The following is a 22,406-nucleotide window of genomic DNA, read 5'->3' on the forward strand; positions in this document are numbered from 1 at the left end:
TTATTCTACAGTGTGTATTGTACTGGCTCTAATTCTGCATTCAGCCGCTTTTGATTTGGTGCCAGACATCTTGTGGAGATTGTGTATGCCATGCGTTAATTGTTCAAAATGCCTATCGAAGAGACTTTACATTTCTTGAGTTTCATTTATTGTTTGGGCTTTGAATATCGATGCATTTTTGGGTGTAGGTGCATGTCTGACCAACGTGTGTTTTAACCCGAATTGTTGAAGTTAAGTGTGGTCAGCTATTTGTTGCACAAGTTTTCCTCTGAAGACAACACAGCACTGAATTCCTTCTTTTTTCCCAGTGACAAGTCAATTACTTGTTTAAATTCAGTTTGAACTCTCTGAACTGAGAGAGGCCAGAGGAAGCAGGTTTTCCCTGTGAATAAACAAAAGAAGAAAAATGGAAAATCATTCCAAAACACTGTGATTTTTAGGTTGTGGGAAGAATACAATTAAGCATTACAATAATTATGATTTCTTCTTTTTGAACTGGCAACTATAGCGTTTGTAAAATCAGTGTTCCTCTAACTTCCTAGCAAGAGAAATGCTGAATGATATTTTAGGACAAACAAAAGAAAATGTGAATTTTTTTATTACCCTAAGTTGTGAAGTGTTTCCATGACATATTCCACAACAAATTGTCTCCTTGTTTCTGGGAATGACTGTACCTGTCCAAAAGTGTAGACTCCATGAAACAAAAACTTAACAAAAAAATCATAACATGAGAGCTGTCAAAAAATAAATCTTGACTATAAACCAGAATGTATTTTTTAAAACCAGCTCTTCCGCAGGTGAGCGTTTAATGAACTTGACCAAATAATTTTTGTGATTTCTTTTTTTCCTCCATGCGTTAGAGGTTTAAATACAACTGAATCCCAATCTCAGGTAAAAGAAATTTAAAAGCATTACTTCTTAACTATGTGAGACAGGGTTTTTGCAGAGAAAATCAGTACAATTTCTTTTAAGTGTTGTGAATACAAGCTTATATCAAAGTGTGCCGCTGTGTCTGTCCTCATTCAAGCTATAAGAAGTATCAAGCATTATCTGCTTGCTATACAATAAGTATAGTTCTAACTCTAAATTTTGATTTTTATAACTGCTTACATGTTCATTGAATAAGAATTTTAATAAGTAATTATTTGGTCAAATTTCACATATCTTTAAAGTGTAGCAAATCCACAAAGATAAAATTATGGCAAATAAAAAAGTGGCGAAATTTCCTCTTAATGGTAATTTAAGATCACATCATCAGCTCTCGCCAGCATGTGCATGTGTTAAACCGTATAGAGAAACCTATAATTATTGTAATTGCTCTTTTTGCTTTATACTAACAAGCTTCAAACCATGTTTCAAACTAGTTGTTTTGAAATAGTTATTTGTCAAGTCATCAAATCTCAGAAAGTAAATGGTAATGAGCTTTTCATGTTTATATTCTGACTGTTGGTCATATTATACAGCTTTCAACTCTGTAAAGTTCAGAGAGGAAAATGGATGTTAATTATTGCTGATATCAAGGCCAAAAAAATAATTTTGTGATTCCTGGTCAAGATGAAAAAGTAGGAACATTTGAATATCAAAATCTCCTAGTTGGGAATGCATTCTTAGAAGAAAGTTTTCCTATATATGAGGGATAGTCTCAGTCAGCAACCTAAATTTTTTAAAGCTAAAAATTGAGATATGAAATATGTAGCTTTTTTTCATTTGCTATAGGATGTGCCAACATAAAAAGATTAATATTTAAATAGCACCTCTAATAGCATTTTTCAGTGCATTTTACATATGGCCCCTTTTTTTGGCAAACCTCACAGTTAGTTGTAACAGCCACATATAGGTAGCCACTAGGTTTTAAAGTTTTAAATAGTGTATCAACTATGCAAATTGCACTTAGTTATTTTAAAAAGATATTTCATATACTTACTAATTTTGAAACCATTATTATAAAGGAAAGCAGCCAGTATAAATGCATTATTTTAAAATTGTTTAGTTGCTATTACAGAGCAAAAATGTGCCTAGATCTCAAAGTAATGTAATTTTTCAGTACCCCACTGATTTAGGAAAATAAAACAAATTAATGAGAAGGCATGTAGGAAAAACTTTTGTGAGCTTATTTTTTGATATTGTTGACATATGAAACATTTAATTTAAAATATTTAAAAATGACAAGAAAAAAATTTTTTTTCCTATTATGTTTGATTGCTTATGTTGATTTTGCTCTTTAGGTTTAAGCTGGTAAAAATTCACCAGATACTTAATCTTGATACTATGGCTACATCTTGCTCTCCTGCCTCTGATTAAATTTTCAAAATCCCTATGTGAGATTCACAGATACCAGTTTGAACATTTCTGTGGAGCTGATTTCTTAGGATATGTAACTTAGATCAGTTACATATTTGATTACTTTTATTTAATTCCTTATTTCTGGTAAATCTGAACATTTTAAATATAGAGTTGATAATTGATAAGCATCCTTATAAGCGCTAGGTTATGGCATTGTTTCAAGCAGAATTAGAAGGAAGGACATTGGAATTAGGGAAAGGAGGATTGGGGAGAAAAGTGGTCAGGAAAAAAGATCTAATAGCTGGTGCAGTCTTTAAATACCTTTCCAACTGATCTACAGGAAATTATGCTGAAGAATTGTTTGTTTCCTGTTCCACTATAAATGTGGTTTGCATTACATTCCCTCTTTGGCTTGTTTTGTTTTGTTTTTTTACTAAAATTTCAGGACTACCATAGAGGCTTTGAGAATAAGTGATTTCTTTCTTGTGATTTGTTTTTTAATGGCTTTATCATAGTTTGATATTGAAAATTGTCATATTTCATTATCATGAATGCTGTATTTCCAAGCCTACTTGAAACTTCTATCACTGCTCTGCCGCTAAAAAAAATAAAAAGCTCCAGTATTATTTCTTTATAATCAGTATTATAGGTCATATATGTGGTCAGCAAGCTGCCATCAGAGATCCATTTAAAGAAATTCTTAATTTCTGATCCAGTGAAAATATATAGATTTTAGATATGGTTGTGACAATTGTAAAAGTTGTTTGAATTCAGATTTACTTTTACCTTAAGAAGAAAATGCAATAGAGACATATATTTGCTCTGCAATAGAAAACCAAAATGCATGCTTTGTACCTGTGAGAATTTCAGTACACATACAAAAGATTGCTGGTCTCTTTCCCCCCTCCAATATTATCAGTTATGAAAAAGCTCATTTTTCATAGCCAGTATAATTTAAAGGTAATTTTAGATTTAAATATTTTCAAAGTTCTATATTTGATTGGGCTTTTATTTATTTATTAGCCTTTAATACTTCAAACGTAATTCTGATGTGGCACAGGGTAAAGTTATATATGATAAACATTATAGATTACAAAAAAAAATAGGAAATCTGTGAATTCATAAAATATTTATAACCTATCCAGGAAATCATCATAGTTCTAAAAAAGAAGCAATCACCTGTACACCAGGAAAAACAGACAAATAATGACAAAACTGAAAGAGATACTTCTATAAAATAATTATATTTTATAGTGTGAAATAATCTTCTAAAAAGTTACACATGGTATTTTCATAAAACTTCTTTTTGTATGCTTTTTAACATTTTTAAATCTATAATAAACTATTTGGCATGTTATCATTTCATTTTAGGTATATAATATTATTGCATTTTATTAAGCAAAACAAATGTATTCTTCTGAAGAACAGTTCCTAAGGTTCAATTTATTGGTTTGGAGCTTGAAAATGGGTTAAGAATTAGATATTACTCCATTTAAATTTGGGGAGACTTTCCTTTTTATAATGATGAAGATCTATTACTTAGTTTCCAAACTAGAACCTTTTATTTGCAGATATATTTATGCCACAGTATCATATTCTGATTCGAATTTGAAAGTTCACATTTCTGATATTTTTGTCTTTAAATTCCACATTGTTTCCCCAGTTTACCTAATTTTCTTCAAATTCTTCTTACTAATTTCTTAAAGAGATCTGCACATACTCATCAGTGCATTTTATTCAAATATGACTTAAAAGTGACACTACACCTCTAACATTTTATTTGAGAGAGTATACTGCTTTAAACTCAGTGACCCCAAACCCCAACCCCAATTGGGATACAGAGTGGGTTAGAACACCTGAGAAGTCAGAGGTAGGCGCAGTGTAGATGATGGTCTAATTTCAGGCTCCACCGAAAAAATGCAGGCTTTGGCTGGCATCCTCCAGGGACCTAGCACTGTGCTTTCCTAGAGACCAAATTATACTCATCTTGAGAGAGGGCACGTTAAGGTAATTGGTAGGACAGAGTGGGGAGAGTTGAATTCCAGCTGCTTCCATTGTAGCTGACCTGAAAATGAATAGGGGATGTTAACAGTGGAGGCTAACATTTGACTTGGCTTTTTCACCTCCACAAACCTAAGGGTGAGAATTATAGAGTACTGAATGACTGCACCAATAATGATCCTGTTCAAGTGGGAATTGCTATGTTGGGAAAAACTCTCACACCATTTTAAAAATAGTTGATGCATTTACCAACCACAGTCCTATTACTGTAGCCCAATAAAGTTTATCCACAGTATGGAATCACTTTTTGTTTTTATTGTCAGCCATCTAGTGGAGTGTGCTTTGGATCCTCACGTCTTTGGTTACCATTTTAAAATACTCGTAATAAAAGACATTTGGAAGGCACAGGAATGCCATCTCCAAGAAGGGAAGCAAAATGTGGAAGTGTTCTGTACTCCCTTTCCCCTAGAATGTGTGGTCTTTTTTTTTTTTAAGGGAGAATAATGCTGTATGTACTCAATAGCTTTTCTAACGAATAAAACAAATTAAATTGATGTTACATGCATATTTAAACCCCATCCAGTTAAGTACTGACATGATTAAAATAATCAAATGTATTACTTAAAAAATTAAAAAGGATAAATTCTGTACCCCATTATTTTATTGACTTTTAAATATAAATTGCAGAAATGTTTACATTCCTAATGGCATTATTAAGCTAAACTGACAAATCAGAGGAAAAAGTTGATTGGCCAGCACATTATTATTTCTGCACCTGTTATTACAGAAGTGGAGGCTCAGCATTAAAGGAGCTGGATGGATGCTGTTTTCTTAGGCTTCCTTTGTGTGATGTGGGGGCTGGGATAAATGTGTAACAAGTGTAGTTTCACTTTGTAGTGCCTTTTTGTGTGTTGATGTGATTAAAAGACTACAATGTTTTTCATGTAGCTTTGAAATTAATATGCAAATAATAGGGGATGTTAGGGCTTCTCTGTAGCTGCTACACTAAACTTCCCTAAGCAGAATGGGGGGATACCAGTTTTTTAGTACAAGTTGTTTAGTTGTACATATCACCAACTTTTCATCACTGCACTGTGCATCTGTAAGGGAGGGAGAAGGAACTGGTGAATTAATTTAGACAGAGTTGAAGATTTGGGATGAAAATTCTTTAGATTTTTATTTTATAGTTATATATTAGCCAGGAGATTAAGAGACCTTGAGAAAAATTTTAAAAAGAATAATATAAGTTGTCTAACATTGCCAATGCTTTGGTTTAAGATTGTGCTTTTCCTTTAGTTTATTTCCTCCTTGTCTTAATAGTGCAATATCACTTTTCAAACATTTGAGCCCCATTCCTCCCTGGAGCATAGGGGGCAATAATTGTCTGTTAATATAGTTCTAGAATTTCTTGGGTGTTTCTGGTCCACAATTCATTTCACACAGGGAAGCCTAAACTTTCTGTAGCCAGTGGAATAAATGCCCAGTTCTTGCCTTTAAAATATATGTATATATTAGGTTCTTAAAGAATGTCATAGTAGTCTTCAAAATGAAATGACATTAGATTTGGCTTGAGAGGGTGAAAGTTATCTTTATTTTATCCCATCCAGTTAGCTAGCTTGAGTTAACAAAGAAGTGGATTCAATGCCATTAGTTCCTAGAAGATACTAGTTAACACTATTCATATTAGTTTAGACTTTGTCCTGTGTAATAATTTAAATTCCTAGACTTTAATAACATTTAATGTGTAGCATGGATCCCACTTAATCTCCCCCCTGGCTTTACAGCAAAATGTTTACATAAATGAACTGTCAATTTTGATATCAACTATTTAACCCAGTCTTTCCAGACTTGATACTGTTTCCATAATTAAATATGTTCCACAGTTACCATAGGAGTATATCTTAAAAAATGATGTTCTTCTCTGTTCTTTTAAGCCATTTGTTGGCTAGGTCATCAAAGAAATGGGAGCCTGATTTTTATTTTAAAGCCAATAAGTTATTACTCTACTATTGTATTAGGCATTCCGCTTCAGAGGGAGTAAAAGATAAAATTCCATCACATTTTCATTTTGTTACATTTGCAGCAGAAACTTGTATGCTCAAATTGGTTATTTTCAACCCATGACAGCTGTGATATTTAAAATGATCACAGCTGTTGTGACTTAAAATTGATTTTTCTATTAACACCTGAGAAAAAGACCTGTGCCATATTAAAAACTTAAATAAGGTAACTGTAAAATTAGATGTGTTGATGTGAATCTGGTAATCCTGCTTCCCAGAGGTTGCAAGTGCAGCAAACCTCTTGCGTGCTGCCGGTGGATGAGCTAAAACTGCTAGAAATAGATGCATGATTGTTAAATGCATTTACGTTTTAAAGGATCCCTGTAAGAGCAGGTCCTCTTGGCCCAACTTTGCAGTATCAGTTTTGCTGATTAAACCTTTAGGATTCGGTTTACTTAATTAACCCCAAGGAAGATGGCTTATGTGAATCATTATGAGATCCTAACCTCTAAACTATAGAAGCTGTTTTACCTTTCAGATATGACATTGAGAAATGCAAAACCACACTAAATTGTTCCTTCTGGAGGAAGTTTTGGTTTTATGGCTCTTTTCCTCCACTGCTTTTAGATGATGAAAAATAAAAAGAAAAACAGATGAAAAAGGAGAAACAGATTATGCCTAAGGAGTTTTAGGCTAACCCTTGCTTTTGGAATCTTTAATACACTTTTAATGTTCACTTTGCAAATCAATTTAACCTGTTTTAAAGTTAGATGGTGGTTTCTAGGTTTGCTTGATTTGTAATATTTAAATATTTACCTTCTCAGGATGCTCAGTATTGCAGTCTTGCATCTGACAATAGATTACCTATCTAACAATATAACCAATTTAACAAAACTTAGGCACACTTAGATATTGAGGTATTTTCATATTTTGTAGACCATGTAGTGCATAAAGCATGTAACTGGCCTGATGTAGAATTATTTATAGATAACAGTGCCTTCACAGATGCTTTGCCAATAGGGAGCTATGTAGATTAAACTCTTTGGCTGGTCCTAGGCTTTTTACCTGTGGAACTCAATCAGAATTGAAAGCATGACAGGTTTTATGATGATAAATGTATGGTTGGATTGGAGAAAGTACGAATAGGTGGGTGGGTAGTGGATAGATTACATAACTAGACAGTCTTACGTAATGCCAATTATTTATTCCTCAAACTTGTTTATTCATCAAAATTTTTATGCCCTGTGTGATTTTGATTATTGCACATAGTTCAGAATGAAAATAAACACTTTCCATCATATAATCAAAATTACCATATTGTTGATCTTAGAAGTTTCAGACTCAAACTGTTTCAATGTTATGGGCTAGGACTGTTGAGTACCATAAAATCACAAGGGCAGAATATCACAGACAAGTAAGTGATCTTGGGTGTCAATGGCTAATTCCTTGTTTAGCTGAGGGAATATACTCCTAGAAATGGCCATTGGTTATATGAAGACTTAAGAAAATTAAAGTGGGTATGTCTTGCCCACACACTCTGATTACAGAGTCTGTATCTTTAGAGCAGTGGTGCCCCCCACGAGTGGTGCCACCCCCAGGGAACATATGTCAATATCTGGAAACAATTTCGAGTGTCACAACTGTGGGGTGGGGCAGGGGTTTGCTACTGGTATCTAGTTCTCGGGATGCTGCTGAACATCCTGCGATGCACAGGGCAGTCTCTCCGTAGTGCTGAAGTTGAGAGGTCCTGCTTCAGAAGTAATATCTGGTCCTTAATAATTAAGTCATGGCATTAAGAGGCACTTATAGATGATAGATACTGTCCTATCCTTTCCTTTTTTCTCCATAAAAAATAATAATTATTGTAATTATACTTCTTCCTTTTTTTTTTTTTTTTTGCATTTTGGAATAGCACGCTATATAGCATTGTCCAGATATTTCTGCCATTCACCATGAAAATGTGAGATTTCATTTCCAGTGTTGTAAATATAGTACATTATTTGTGAACCAACTGGAATGGCTTCAAAGCAGCTGTTAGAATATGTTGAGTCAATAATGTACATGTCTCCATACCCTGAATATATATTTACATCTTACCTTTAAAATATTTTGAACTCTCTATCAGTATAACTATTGGCTTATCCAAGTCATCCTACATAAAGAACTGTATTGCCATTTTTGTTCCCTATATGCCATCAAGAGGAAAAAGAAAATAACATAAAGAAGCTAATAAGTACATTTATGTTTTTGACATATAGACATTGTTTACATCAACATTAGCATCGTATTGTCTCCGTCATGGAAAGATTAAATATCGAAGCCAACATTAAAGACTCTTTTCAGCTTTCCCAGTAATGCAGCTTCTTTACCTCCTCACAACTGGGTATCTCTCTTCCTGCCACTGCTGTGCTTCCTATCAATGTGGGATAATTCTTGGCAGTGATTTAGAAGTGATTTTGAAACCTCGATTGCCTTCCCTAGCACCCTGTGGAGGACGGTGGCAGGATCTGGTGGCAGAGTCGTACACCTGCCAACTTTAAGAGCCCAGAAGCACACCTCACTCCTTAGGTGCCAGGTTGTGGAGAGCATTGCCAAGACTTGACAGTAACTTGTGCCACTCTTCAGTTTCCTCCCCATGCTAGACAGTGTTCTCCAAGGTTTGATCAGAGTAGAGATGGCAGCTGGGTACAGGAATGGTAACTCTGATTTGCGGTGTATCTTTGGTGTACAGATATGCTTTCACTTACTGCTTAGCCCATTAGCTAATGGAATTTCAATTCCATCCCACCGGCATTGCGCTCTTCCTGTTTCCCTGTTCAGCTTGGTGCAACATGTTCTAGTAAAATCACACTGATGTCTTTCGGTTCACTTTGTGTATCACATCCGTAGCCATCTTACAAGTTTGCCCTAAGCTGGCATTTATTTTGATCTGTTTTCTACATTGCATTGTACAGGGTTGTGTATACTCAAAGTGAGCAACTGAAAAGAAAACTTAAAATGTTTTGTGTGTGTCAGACAAGTAATAAAAGTTACCATGTTTGATGATAATTTCTTTGATTTGAGTATTTCTGTTTCTGGGAGATGGTCATTTTTTAAAATTGTAAATTTACTTAAAGTGAAAGGTCTTTGAGGCATCGCTGACCTTGTTTTCCTCTCTGGCCGATCATTGATTATCTGTGTTTGACTCACAGTATTTCTCTAATATTCCATATGTCTCAGTACAGTCCTCTAAATAATTTTAGAATGATAACTTGTTTACACAGTGTTTTTAGTATAGGCTTCAGGAAGCTTGCCTGTGTGGTATCTGTCAGACATTTATGGAGGATAAAATCAATCTTATTGTGACTTTTAATTATTAGGAAAGTAGTTTACAGCTAAAATAAAGCTTGTAGTAACTATTTCTTGTAGTAACAGTTAATATCCAGGGAAATACATTTATTTGCATGGCATGGATTGTTCAGAATGTTTGCTCAAACCCCTGCTAATCTGATCCCTACTCCACCATAGTATAAGATAGGTGATCCCATTTCACAGGCTAAGCCAACGAGGTAGGCATTAGCCACATGTGGCTATTAACTTTTAAATGTAAATTAATTAAAATTAAATAAATTTTTTAAAAAGATCACTTCCTCGGTTGCACTAGCCACATTTCAAGAGCTTGTGGTTAGTAGCAACTCTACTGGACAGCACAGATATTCTATAGAATGTTTACATCTTTGTGGAAAGTTGTATTGGGAAGTACAGTACTGGGAAATGAAAGCATTAAGGGGTTAAATAACTTGCTCAAGATCACATGGATCATGACAGAACTAGAGTAACTACTGCTGTGTATATTCCAAAAGGATATTTTTGCATTCTTCTTAGCTTTATAGTCAGCAAACATCTGAAGGAAGAATTGACATTTAAATGCTACCTTGTAGCATTTTAGTGAGTGTTTGTCTCAGTTGTATTTGTCTCTTTGTGATTTAATTTTAGAGCTTAATTTATACAAACTTTCAAAGGGTCAGCCCATTGTCTGTCTGCACACAGTGGGGACTCCGACTCTCCTTCTGAATTAGCCAGTGAGCTCCTCCAGGAGTAGGGACTGTGCCTTAATGTATCTTTGTCTACCTTTTACCATATTGTAAATAACCAAGAAATGTTTATGCAGGCAAATGAATGAGTCCCATCCACCTTATGTGTATATGTCTACACGTATAGTTAGACTGGACCTATGAGTAGAATGCTCCCGAGAGCTGGCCTCAGATTTTAGAGAGCTTGTGCCTCCGTTCTGGCTGTTTTAGTAAAAAGTAGTATTTTATTAAAAGTTAAATAATATGCATTTACTCACATAATCCAAACATTCCTTCATAATAAATGAAAACATCTGTCCATCTTATCGTTAACACTCTTAATTCCTAGCCTGACCGCATTGTGATGAAATCGTATCACATCTTCCCAACAAGCTTTTAAGCATTTAGAGAACAAACATTTACCCTTTATATTCCAGTCAAAGATTAGCACAATATGCTTGGGTCGGAGAGCTCAGCTACTATTTGTTGAATGAACCAATGAGTATTGAAACTTTTTTTTTTTTTTTTGAGACAGAGTCTCGCTTTGTTGTCCAGGCTAGAGTGAGTGCCGTGGCGTCAGCCTAGCTCACAGCAACCTCAAACTCCTGGGCTCGAGCGATCCTTCTGCCTCAGCCTCCCGAGTAGCTGGGACTACAGGCATGAGCCACCATGCCCGGCCAATTTTTTATATATATATCAGTTGGCCAATTAATTTCTTTCTATTTATAGTAGAGACGGGGTCTCGCTCTTGCTCAGGCTGGTTTGGAACTCCTGACCTTGAGCAATCCGCCCGCCTCGGCCTCCCTGAAACTTTTTTTAATGTCACGTTTCTCAAAGTTCCTTCTATCCAAAATAGCCTTGTGGGACATTATTTGTAGCTTACTGAAGTTTAAGCACATACATACATACATGTGTACATAGTATTTTTCATTCCCCGCCACATTGAGTTGGACAGATGTGCCTAGTGAATGATGGTGGTGCTGAAGACCACTGACCACTTTCATTCATATGTGCACACTCAGATTTGTATTAATTATTTTTCAGTTATAACCATAGGTGGCAGTGGAGGAATGGGCTAGCCCTAGGCTATTGTCAGGCACAGGGAATAGGTTTATTAGGGCCTTGTACCTATGCTACTTCAGTAGGTGAGGTGATTGCACAGTGTTCCTGGTCATCCTCTTGTCGATGCAGACTAGACTTTGGCAACACCAGGAGCCTGCGGTGGCACAGACTGGCAGATGCTTTCTCCTTGGGCTTCTAATGGTGTATGCAAGCCATCATTTTTCTTGGTAATAATTGTGATGTTAAGAGGCATTTGTGTGCTCTGCACTCTTTCAGTTTGTACCATGTTTAGTTCCTGTTATGCAAATACCACTTTAAACTTAGAAATGCCAATTTGCATTAATATTTTGGTTTCATATAGCTAGCTATTGCATTTCACAAACAAGTGCATTTTAATGAGTACTGGCAGAATGATAAAGGAAATGTTATTCATTAAATACTCTTGTAGAAAATGCAGTAGTTGGTTGCCAAAAGTCATTATAAGACAAAATATGTGTGTTGAGGCCAGGAAGATACTCCTCTTTAAGAGTGTCTGGCCCTTATGGCATTCATTGCTGTAAGAGTCAGTGCTATTCATGCAGGCTCAGAGGGTGGGGTTTATTAATGTAAAATAGAGGCAAGCCAGCATGCCATTGACATTGGGGTTTATTTTCAAAATTTAAACGTATTTTACTTTTTGAGGGTTGTCGTAAGAGCATAGGTCATTCACCCCTGAGTTAATGTGAAGGACTTGAGCAATCATAAACATCAAGTTATAAAGCAATGTTTTCCTTGTATGTTACCTTCTGATGTTAAATCCCAAAATGGAATTTTTTTGCCGTTTTATGATTCTTTCCCCCTTCTTAAAGTTTTTTTGTCAGAATCATGGGCAAAAAAAAATTATGATGGGCAATGTGTGGGAAAATAAAAATTCTGCAACTGGATTTTCAGAAATGAACTATTTTAACACATAGACTTTTAATGCTGCTGTCATGGTTGTCATAGCTTGTGGTTCCTAATTATAATGAGCTTTTTTGGTGGTGTTATTGCAGTTGTTTTATTTTTTTTTCCCCTCAGTCTTCAACTCACTTTTTCCCAGAAGGAGAGTTCCAAGCCTTTGAAAATTCTCATGATTTTGCAAATCCACTCTATTTTTGTCTAGAATACAGGAAAGTTAAAACTGTGGCTGGTATGATGCCATGTTTTGAATCCAATTTTAAAGCAACCCTTTGCAACCCAGAGAGTAAAGCTGACATCCTAGTATCTGTAATGAAGATAATTATACCTGCAAGGTGACATCACTAGCGAAGTAACAAATGCATTTGAAAACTGAGTTCCTGGTCTTCTCTGAATTCTGTAGACCACTTTTGGCATTTAACACTAGACACCTCTTTCATGCCTGTCGTTTGAAAAGTTGCTTTCAGATGAATTTACTAAAGCTGACTGACACAGGGTTAAATTAATTCTTTTCTTTATTACTCAAAGTGATACAGACCTTTCTTGGACTAATGTAGCTTAATTAGTGGTCAATTAAAACTGAACATTGCTGAATTGAAGTTCTTTGATCAAACTCCCTGGCATGGGCTCTCTTTCTTTAACTAGCCACCATCTTGAATTCATTTGGAATCAGTAGTATAAACAAGTTTAAAACTGGTTCTTTTATAAGAAAGTCAGCAGGCTTGTATAGCTGTGGTTTCTTTTTTTACTTCTGTAGGCGGCAATTCAAAGGCATGCTAAATGAAAACAGTACTACACCCTGAAAAAAATACATTTTTAAAAGTAACGCTAAGCAGTCAGAAAACAGTCAATACCTCTACCTATGTATTGTAGGCAGAAGATAAGTTGATTTTCTGTCTAGAATAAATGATTAGTTAATAATTCATTTCCCAGTTTCAGTGGTTGATTTTGTTATTACTTAGAAAGCTAAAAGAAAACTTCCCACCCTCCCTTGCAAAATCCACAGTTATAACAAAAAGTGAAACAAATAAACTCAAACCAATCTGGTTGTTGGGAATAGTGTGGGTGGGGCACAGTTCCAGAAATTTGCCCAATTGCCCCTAAATTCATTCTTTGCTACTCCTAGGAAAATAGTTCACCTCTGTGCCTTTGGGGTGAAGGGTGAGACACTACTTAATTTACCTGTTGATTTCATCATTTATTTTGGAGGGCATTATCACCTCACTATAGGGACTGATAATCATATATCTTTAAAACAAATCATTTGGTTAAAATACGCATTGCTTTTGTTAGAATTTCAATTAGAATTTTGCAGTTTCAAAAAAAGAAAGAAGAAATGAGGGATTGGAGAAGGAGGGTAGCTGGTAATCACGGCAGAGGAAGTCATAAGTATTTGTAAGTAGATCAGTCTTTTTCATTTACCCAGTTACATGTCTTAATATTTAAAGTGTATATGCCGTTCTTGTCTAAACATAAATTGATACCATTCAGTAATCCTAGTTTTTGAAAGCCTAACAACCTAAAAATACCATAACCAACATTCAGTTCGTGCTATGTATTTTAAAGTAATTAATTAAAAAAGGGCACTTTTGTACTGAAAATAAAAGTTAATAGATTAGATTTAAATAGATAATTCTCTTAGTTCATAATGACTTCTTCTGATTTCTGAAATTTTCACAGAGGAAAAGTCAAAGGAAACTGCCAAAGTATCTATGTACCATTTCCCCTCCCCAGATGACAAAAAATTTTGTGTCTTCCATTACTTAGATCCAAAAATTACAGTTATAATCAATAATTAAAAATAAAAATTTCATCAGTTGACTGTTTATAGTCAATGTGCCTTTCAGCATTCTCTCTCGCCTCCTCCCTAAAGGGCTGATTAGGATGTAATAATTGGGGATGATAGCGGGAGGAAGACGACAATTCCATTTAATTAAAGATAATTTATTTTACTTTAAATTGGTGATGTCCCACATGAATAAGAGTAGATTTAGCAGATAGATTTATTAATGGGTACTGACATCTCAGTTGACAGAAAAAGCAAACATTTTCTTTCCTCATTGTTTTTATTGCATCCCCGCACCTGAAATTGCTGTCACCCTGCTTCCTTTGCTGCTTGACAGAGCTGTAGACTTTTCCACCAAATATGCAATTATTGGTTTACCATTGAAACCAACTTGAATCTTCTACTGAGTTAAAAACCAGGCCGGGATCTTGAAAGGCTGTCAGGCTCTCAGGACTCACACTAGAGATGCTATCTTGTCAAATGATGTTTTCTTGACAAGTCCTTCCTATGTCTGTAATAGTTCATGGATTCCTGGGTAGTTTGAGCATTTCGAATAAGATCCAAAGATTTCCTTTGGCCTAGGGCAAGGTGCTTGGGTGGATATTTCTTTTAAGAGAAGTTGTACCTTGAATGCCCTGAATAATGAAGAGTGCCATAATAATATCATTTGTACTCCTTAGGTTTATTCCTCACAAGGAACTGTGCATAAGACTCTGGTGTGATATGTTTATTGCTGTCTCATGCAATTGCAAACAGATCCTGGAAGTTATGGAAAAATTTTTTTAAGTTAGAAAGTGGGTTCAAAAAAATGGGTGAAATTACTTTTGTGTACTCTTCTCAGCCTATAATCTTTTTTTAATAGCATACCTTTAGCAAAACTATATTTATACTTTTTTATAAAATTAAATTAATTTTATTAAAATTAATTTATAATTTTTATATAATTAATTTTTATAAAATTAAATCCTAAGGCACTTATTTTATTCTGACAAACTGTATTCTGTTTTTCTAATTTCCATTTGATCGCAATGACATTACGTTTATGCCTCTTACCCTCACTTCACATTCCTGTATTCTTATTTACGTTTTCTGTTGTTCAGTCGTTTCTGTATACTTGCCTAGTGTGTTTCTCTCACACCATCTTTTTCTTCTCTGAATGAAATCCAGACCCTCTGGGCATCTTTTCCCTGCTGGGCTGCTTCTCCTGCCCTGAACTACTTCCTCTGCTGACACAGACCCTCTAATTTTACTTACATTTATTGCTCTTATTGCTTTGTTGCTCTGATTTTCATAGCTATTTTCTTTATGCTAATGCCCTTCCCTTACCTCTTCAGATTTCAGTGGTGAGTCTTTCCAGCTTTATTTAGAGAATTAGGCCCTATAACTAGTGTTTACACATAAAGGGGAAAGATGAGATTTTTCTTTCTTTTTTTGGAGGAGGTTTAGAGTTTTTACTTTATTTTAAACCAAATGGATTTATTTTATCCTGTTCTGCCATTTCACTCTTCCAAATTGATTTTAAATCAGTGATGGTGTTTTTCAAGGATTAATTTTTATTACATCTTGATTTTCATGTTGTGTTAACCTTTTCCTTCCCCTCAGCCAAAACATCTTGTTCCTTTTTATCCTCTGCATTTAGCTTGTTAGTTTTAATAACCTGGCCTCTCTGGACCTTACGTTATCCTCGATTTCCCGCCATTTTTACCAATGTTTTTTTTTATTGCTCTGCTATTCTTGCTTCACCTTATATCTTTTCTTCTTCTATAATTACTATTGAACTCATGACACCTTCCCCAGAATTCTGCTAACAAAGCATGCTGGGAAAGGAGAAACTGGGGAAAAAAATTTGCAAGTAATGTTCTTTGCTGAGTATTGGGGGAGGTCTGCTTGGATATTTAAATTCTACTGATTTCCACCTGTCAGAGTTGTGCAGTCATGATTCTGAGTAGTAAGGACATGAAGGTAAGGGTTCAAATAGACCAACACTGATCCTTAATTGGAGGTGATAATCCTACATATAAACTTTCAGGAGGGAAAGTGATCCTACATTTATAGCAGGTAAACTCAATTGTATCCATTGGCCGGTAGGCTGGGTCAGCTGTGTGCTTATGCGCACACACGTGTGTTTGTGTGTGTATTTACTGTGAGCAAGATTTGGAGGTTGGAGGAAGAGAGGATGATCTGTGACCAGCCACTGTTGCTTTCAGTGAGTCTCAGGTGGTTCCTGCTGGCCTGGAAAGAAATTGGCATTTGCATCAGAATAAAGACATATCCTATAACCCAACAGTATTGGTTTGTCTTTTCTCTCCCCCTTTCAAGCCATTTTCTTTCTTTTCTGTTTCCATTGTTTCTACAGCAAATTCACTTACCATTCCCAAACAGCTTTAACCTTTTTTGTCTGTTCCTTTACTTTTTGGCTTCACTGCCGTCCAGTAGTTAAAGAATTCCACTAAATTGGAGGCTATTCTTCCACACAGCAAAAATCTGGATAGGATTCTTTTGTCACCTGGGCTCTCCTTAGTAGCTTCGGTATCCTTGGGAAAATGTCAAAACTTTGGAGGAAAAAAATACATAAAAAATACAGTTGCAGTATCCCCAGCTGTGAACACCACACCACTTTTATTCTGTAAGAAAAGGCATTGAGGGAGAGAAGCCTCCTCCATTCTCAAGAGGTAACAGGAACTGGGAGTGGCAAGAGGGAAACTACTAAACGTGCTCCAGATGCAGCCGGATCCAAGGGGACGCCTCATGCTTGGTCATTTGGGTGGCTGGGCTTGTCCTCCCCTCCCCTTCTTCATGCCCTCCTCCCAGTCCCATCCTAGACCCTCCCACCCCTAGGCCAGCCGCAGGCCCTGCAGCAGACTTCTGAGGGTCTGAGTTTCGTATATCCAGCATGAAGTTTCCTCTCTCCCTCCCATTATGAGTTCTGTGCTGTGGTCCTCCTTGCTCGTTGTCTGTCAGATTGCAGTTGTGATGCTGTCAGCCATGTCTGACCAATCAGCAAACAACACCACAGGATGAAATTTAAACAATGCAGATGCTCAGATACCGGGTTATGTTGCCCGGACCACGGAGGGAAAGCAGAGGTAAGGTCAGAGTCTCCCCAGAGTGGTTTGTCCCGAGGCTGCCTGGCTGGACACCTCTTGAGCTACACTGTGCTGCTTTGCTTCGCACTACTTCTGTCTCCCCCTGGCATTCACCAGAACTTTCGTTTCAATTCGCTGCCCTTGTTACTTTACTCCCTTCATTCGTTCACTTCCTTTTTTTCTTGGATTTGGTGCTGACTGTCATAATGAATGTTCCTGGCTTGCCTCTAGGCTGAGGGTCCTTGGCAAATGCCACCTTGTTCAGGAGTTTTTTTGTTTCCTTTTTTGTGGCCACACTTTTAGGAAGAGAGGACTTCTGAGGATCAGGGCAAATGTGTGGAATTAATGGGTCTTATTAATTTCCCCTCTGCAAGACAATGGGATTTCTCATTAGGCTACAGCCATGGTTTCCTTTCTTACCATTGCGATATATTGAATTGTAAATTGAGCTTAAATCATCCTTTTTCAGAAATGGTTTGCTTAGAAAGGATATAAATAGATACAACCTAAATGAGGGTGAATCAGCTCATCCTTGAGAATGTGGGGGAGGAAAAAGAGAATTGATATCTGTCCCCCTTTTTACAGTTGTTGGTGTTAGCTCACTAGATTGCTGCTTGCAACAGAAGAATGTCATCATCATCCTCTTCTGTTTTAAGTATTTAGTTGGTCCTTTTATAACTTAAGAGTGTTTACAGAGTTCTGTGCTCCCTAGTCCCATCTGGAAAATATTTAAACTTCATAAGATCTATAAGACTAAAATATCACATATAATGGGATAGGCAGGAGGAAGAAAAATTAGACCCATTGCGTGTGTTTAGAATAAGTTAGTTGTTTGTTCAGAAGCGGCTGCTAGAGGAATTGGAACAAATAGCTGTATGTGGTGAACGGCTGGGTCCAGAGCTGTACGTTTCACCACAGAATGAGCCTTGGTTTGTGAAACTGACATTCTGTTGTGACTTCCAAATCCAAACAAATCTCTGCAAATTTCTGCCCGATCGAGTTAATAAGAAAATATATACATGCAGAGGCGAGAGCCGTATGCTACTTGTAGTTCTGTCAGTGTTGGTGGAAATAAGAGACGGATTTTACCTACTGTATTACGTTCAACCAGGAATTGCCAGGACCTCCAGCTCAGCGGGTTTTCTTGATTTTTTTCCCCCTTCTTCTGCTGTGAGAACAATGGGATGCAAAAAGAGCTCTATAGAAGGAGTGCAGCAGATTCAGGATTGGGGTCACTTTTCTTCTAATTGCCTTGTAATTGGGGAGTGGTTTCCACTTTCCCACTATCTCACTGGCAGGAGGAGAGGAGGACAGATGTGGCTTAGTGGTAACAAGGAGCTTTCTCCAGGCCGGATGTGCCGTGGGACCGGGGGTTTTGGGAGGGGGGGGATCATTCCCTGCTCCAGGCCTGTGATCTGTTTCACACCTGTGCTCATTTTCCCCCATGATCGATGACCTTGTATTAACCCAGAGTAACCTTTGGCCTTCGCCTGTTCTCTGGGACGAGCTCTTGGCTAGTGGACCCTCCTTTCTCTCTGATTTACAGGTGGTTCCTGAAGCCGCATACACTTGTTTTTCATGGTGCAGAGTGCACTTAGCAGCCCGGCAAGACCTGCAATTTCATCCCTCTCAAGGGGCCAAGAAGGGGATTGGAAGGTGGGGGTGCAGCGAGAGAGGTTGCTGTTTGCATGTGCTTTTCTATTTTGTGGCTCATATGGTATCAATTACCATTTGATGGCAATGCCAGGCCTGAGGCCCTTCGCATGTTTGTCCTGTGAGAAAGATCTGGAAGAACCGACATATGGTTTTGATTGCAGCAATTGCAGGTTGATAGAATGAACGCAGGGGTGAGGTGGGTGGGTTTTCCTTCCGGCCCTTTCCACTCTGGGTTGCTAATGCGCTTTGCTTGTGGAACTGGTCTTTTCATCATGCAGCCCCTCCCGCCTCCCTCCCTCCCCAACTCCCTACCACTTTGCATTCCCTGCCCCTGCGCCCTGCCCCCTCTGTACTTCCAAATGACCGCCAGAAACATGTGGCCCACATTAAGGACCTTCAATTAAAACAAACAAAAAAAATTGTCCACTCTTCTCTTACGATCCCTGAGCAGGTCAGTTCATCAGTATCAGCAGAAGTAGTATACCTACAGCTCAAAAACAAACAGGGAGGGGGTGGGTTTCCTCCAGAAGCTCGGGACATGTTTTAAAACGGCTATTAGTTCAGGTTGTTAAACATTGAAATGACGCTGAAAAATAGCAGCGATAGAGATTAATATGTGTGCGTGTGTATGTGCGTGTGTTTCGTTTAAGATACCTCTTGGATGTATTTGTGCGTATGCTGCATGGGGCAGGGAGGATGAGGGTTAGGAGTTCTTTGAGGATTAGATAGATCGTCCTGCACATCCCAGGCCGTAAGATGGAAAAGCAAGTGCAACCTCTATGTCTCTACGAGTATTTCCCTTCAGATGGGAGATGTTGGAGACCCATCTCCCATACACAGCGACTTCTCTTACTAAATTTGCGACAGTAGGGGGTACCCAGGAAGTGGCTCCTCATTACAGCTGCTCAGCGGGGACTGCATCTGTGAATGTGCCACGGGAAGGTCTAGTATTGGGGAACAGAGAGGCAAAGAGGGGGAAAGAACATTATAGACACTTTGAATGTTACCCAGGAAAATTTTTTTGTTTCAAAGTAACATTTTTCTATATTGCTTTCACATTCACTTGTCTTATAATCTGTTCCACAGATGGGTAGCCCATGCGGTTGTGACTTTTTTCACTTCAGCTATTGCATTTCAAAGTAAAACTCACAATTAGGAATTTATATAGTCTGAAAAGATAATGTGGCATCTCATGAGTAAATGCTGCCATTAACATCGTCCTTCTTTCAAACTGAAAACCAGCAAATGAGGACCAAAAAAAAAAAAAAAAGAAGAAACAAACCAAAAACATGCTCCCCAAAAATGTTTTTAAAAACGTGAGATGAGTGATGAGTTCCGAGGACCAGCTGTTGAAACCTAATCATAATATTTGACACACTTCGTATTTATTTTCGCTTTAAAGCTGATCGAAAGGTAGTAAAAACTTAAAGTTGTTGACTAATGGTAGGGTCTGTATAATGGACTCTGTAGAGAAAACTGACCATATTTTTACAATGGTCACTGAACGTGTTTTCCCAGGGCTACTTTTCTTCTTTGCCTGTGATTTCTTTTTATAATGTACAGATTGGTTTCTTAAATGATTGTGTCTTTTTTTTTACTAGTCTTGATAATGATTCAATTTTGCTCTTTCATTCTTCCTACAATTGAATAAATGTCTTCTGAGATATATTTGAATTCAGAACAACTAGCGATTGATTAATTTGCCTTAGTCATATGTTTTAATACTGAGTATTTAGTTATTTGATATTTAATACACACATATATATAACCTTAAATCATCATTCACTTTGATCTCTTAAGACTTAACATTCCTGCTTGCAGCTCATGCCACTATTAGCTGCTTTCGAAGAGTGGTATATTGAGAAGTCCAATTTGGTGATTCTTCTTTTAAACATATTGCTTTCCTGAAATACATCTATCAGGGGCTCATAGCAAAAAAAAAACAAACATAGCGTTTGGGTTGTGAGCCTGTCTTGGAACATGTTGGGTCACTTAACAGCAGCTGTGCTGGAGAGATATTTGATTTGAGAAGACTTTTTATGGAAAAGAGCTTTAGGGAAGAGAGATATCTCTACCTTGAAAGGTAGCATGGGTAGAAATCTTTCAGTGTTTGCCCAGATGAAGCAGTATCCGTAATCTGCCTCCCCTCACAGAGGACAAAGAGCCTGATGGAAAATGTGGGTTTATATTTGTAGAGACATACTACAGAGGCATGAGATAGTGTTAGATACCGGCTATATGCTTCTTGCCCACTGTTAATTTGGTTTTCAGATTGAAATTTAGGAAAGTTTGCAGAGGAAGCAAACTTTTTCATGTACAATTCCTTTAAAAAAAAAAACTATCCACTGCTATTAAAATCTGATTCAATCTAAAATATTGCTAAATTCCATGTAACTTTTAAAATAATGAAATTTATGTAGATATCAATGACATAAAAAGATGAAGACCCACCTACTTAATATATAGTGTTTTAATCCTTATCAAAGAAAAAGAAAATGTGCTTTGTCAAAAGTCTGAATAGAGGGATCTTCAAACTAACTTTGTCCTTCGAAGTCCTAAAAATTACTAAGTTTTTGTTGTTGTTTGTAGTTATTCACAAATGGAGAAATATTTATAAAATTATGTTATGTTAAGGGTTTTTTTTAATGTATGCAAACAACTATCAGACCACACTTTGAATCAGAGAGTTGCTTTTATAAATTGAGGAAAGAGAATGCCTGCAAAATTCTTGATGGAATGAAAAATTGGGCTTATTTTCACAGGACTCTCTTGGAGAGGTGCTAACCGCTTTCCTCTCTATTGATGAGACCCCTCCTTGGGCCCCAGATACCATGTTACAGAATGCATTCACTTAATCTTTAAAACACTCATCACCTCTCTTTAGGATGTGATCTTGTTATTCATACATTGCAAATATGCACTTTTATGTCCACAAGGAAGACATTACTAACTTCAAGAAGGGCAATGTCAATTAGGAGCAGGAAAATGCAGAGTCTGCCAATGCTGGAATTATACTCAGACTTTATGCGATCTAAGTTTTGAACAGAATTTGAACCTTTGAGGAAAAAATACTAGAGGTTTGGATGACTTTTTTTTTTTTTTTGGCAAATCATGGCTTCCTGATCCTAAGGAAAAAACCTCAAAGGAAAGGCTCAACAGGCCTTCTGGACATCAAATAGTTCATACAAAACAACATTCTGATGACTTGCATGTAAATAAATCAGAAACATATGAATTAAACTTCTCTCGAAATGCATATGGGTTGAAAAATAGAGAGAAGTGCTGAGAAAATGTGTTTTGGGTTTTGCTGAGCCCGTGACATTTGAAAAATAGTTTGAGACGTTGAAAAAACACAAAGCATGGCTTGGCTTAACCATTCCTAATATTAGCCTTCTAGTTCAATGGCAAATCAGTTTACCATGTGCCTAAATATGAGCCACCTTTGGTGTGCTCCCCTACACTTAATTGCTTGCAGTTTAATTTTTTTTTTCAATTAGGAGCTCAAAAATAGCTTCCCATTTCAAGGAAATGCAAATCTTAGCAT

The 22,406-nt window shown here is 36.8% G+C and overlaps 1 protein-coding gene across 14 annotated transcripts in view; it reads left to right on the top strand.

The window, feature by feature from the left end:
• Positions 1 to 22,406, top strand: part of TCF4 (transcription factor 4) — a 348,000-nt gene that overhangs the window by 253,374 nt on the left and 72,220 nt on the right. For 2 of the 14 annotated variants that reach the window (XM_020282396.2, XM_012745459.3), the window contains exon 1: positions 17,088 to 17,206. The exons of the other annotated variants lie outside the window; for them this stretch is intronic. In XM_020282396.2, the coding sequence (XP_020137985.1) occupies positions 17,138 to 17,206 (69 nt within the window). In that variant the 5' untranslated portion in view covers positions 17,088 to 17,137. Of the gene's footprint in view, positions 1 to 17,087; positions 17,207 to 22,406 lie in introns of those variants that run through there. 14 annotated transcript variants of the gene reach the window in all.

The sequence above is a fragment of the Microcebus murinus genome, chromosome 17 (genome assembly GCF_040939455.1).
Source record: "Microcebus murinus isolate Inina chromosome 17, M.murinus_Inina_mat1.0, whole genome shotgun sequence".
Lineage (NCBI taxonomy): Eukaryota > Metazoa > Chordata > Mammalia > Primates > Cheirogaleidae > Microcebus > Microcebus murinus.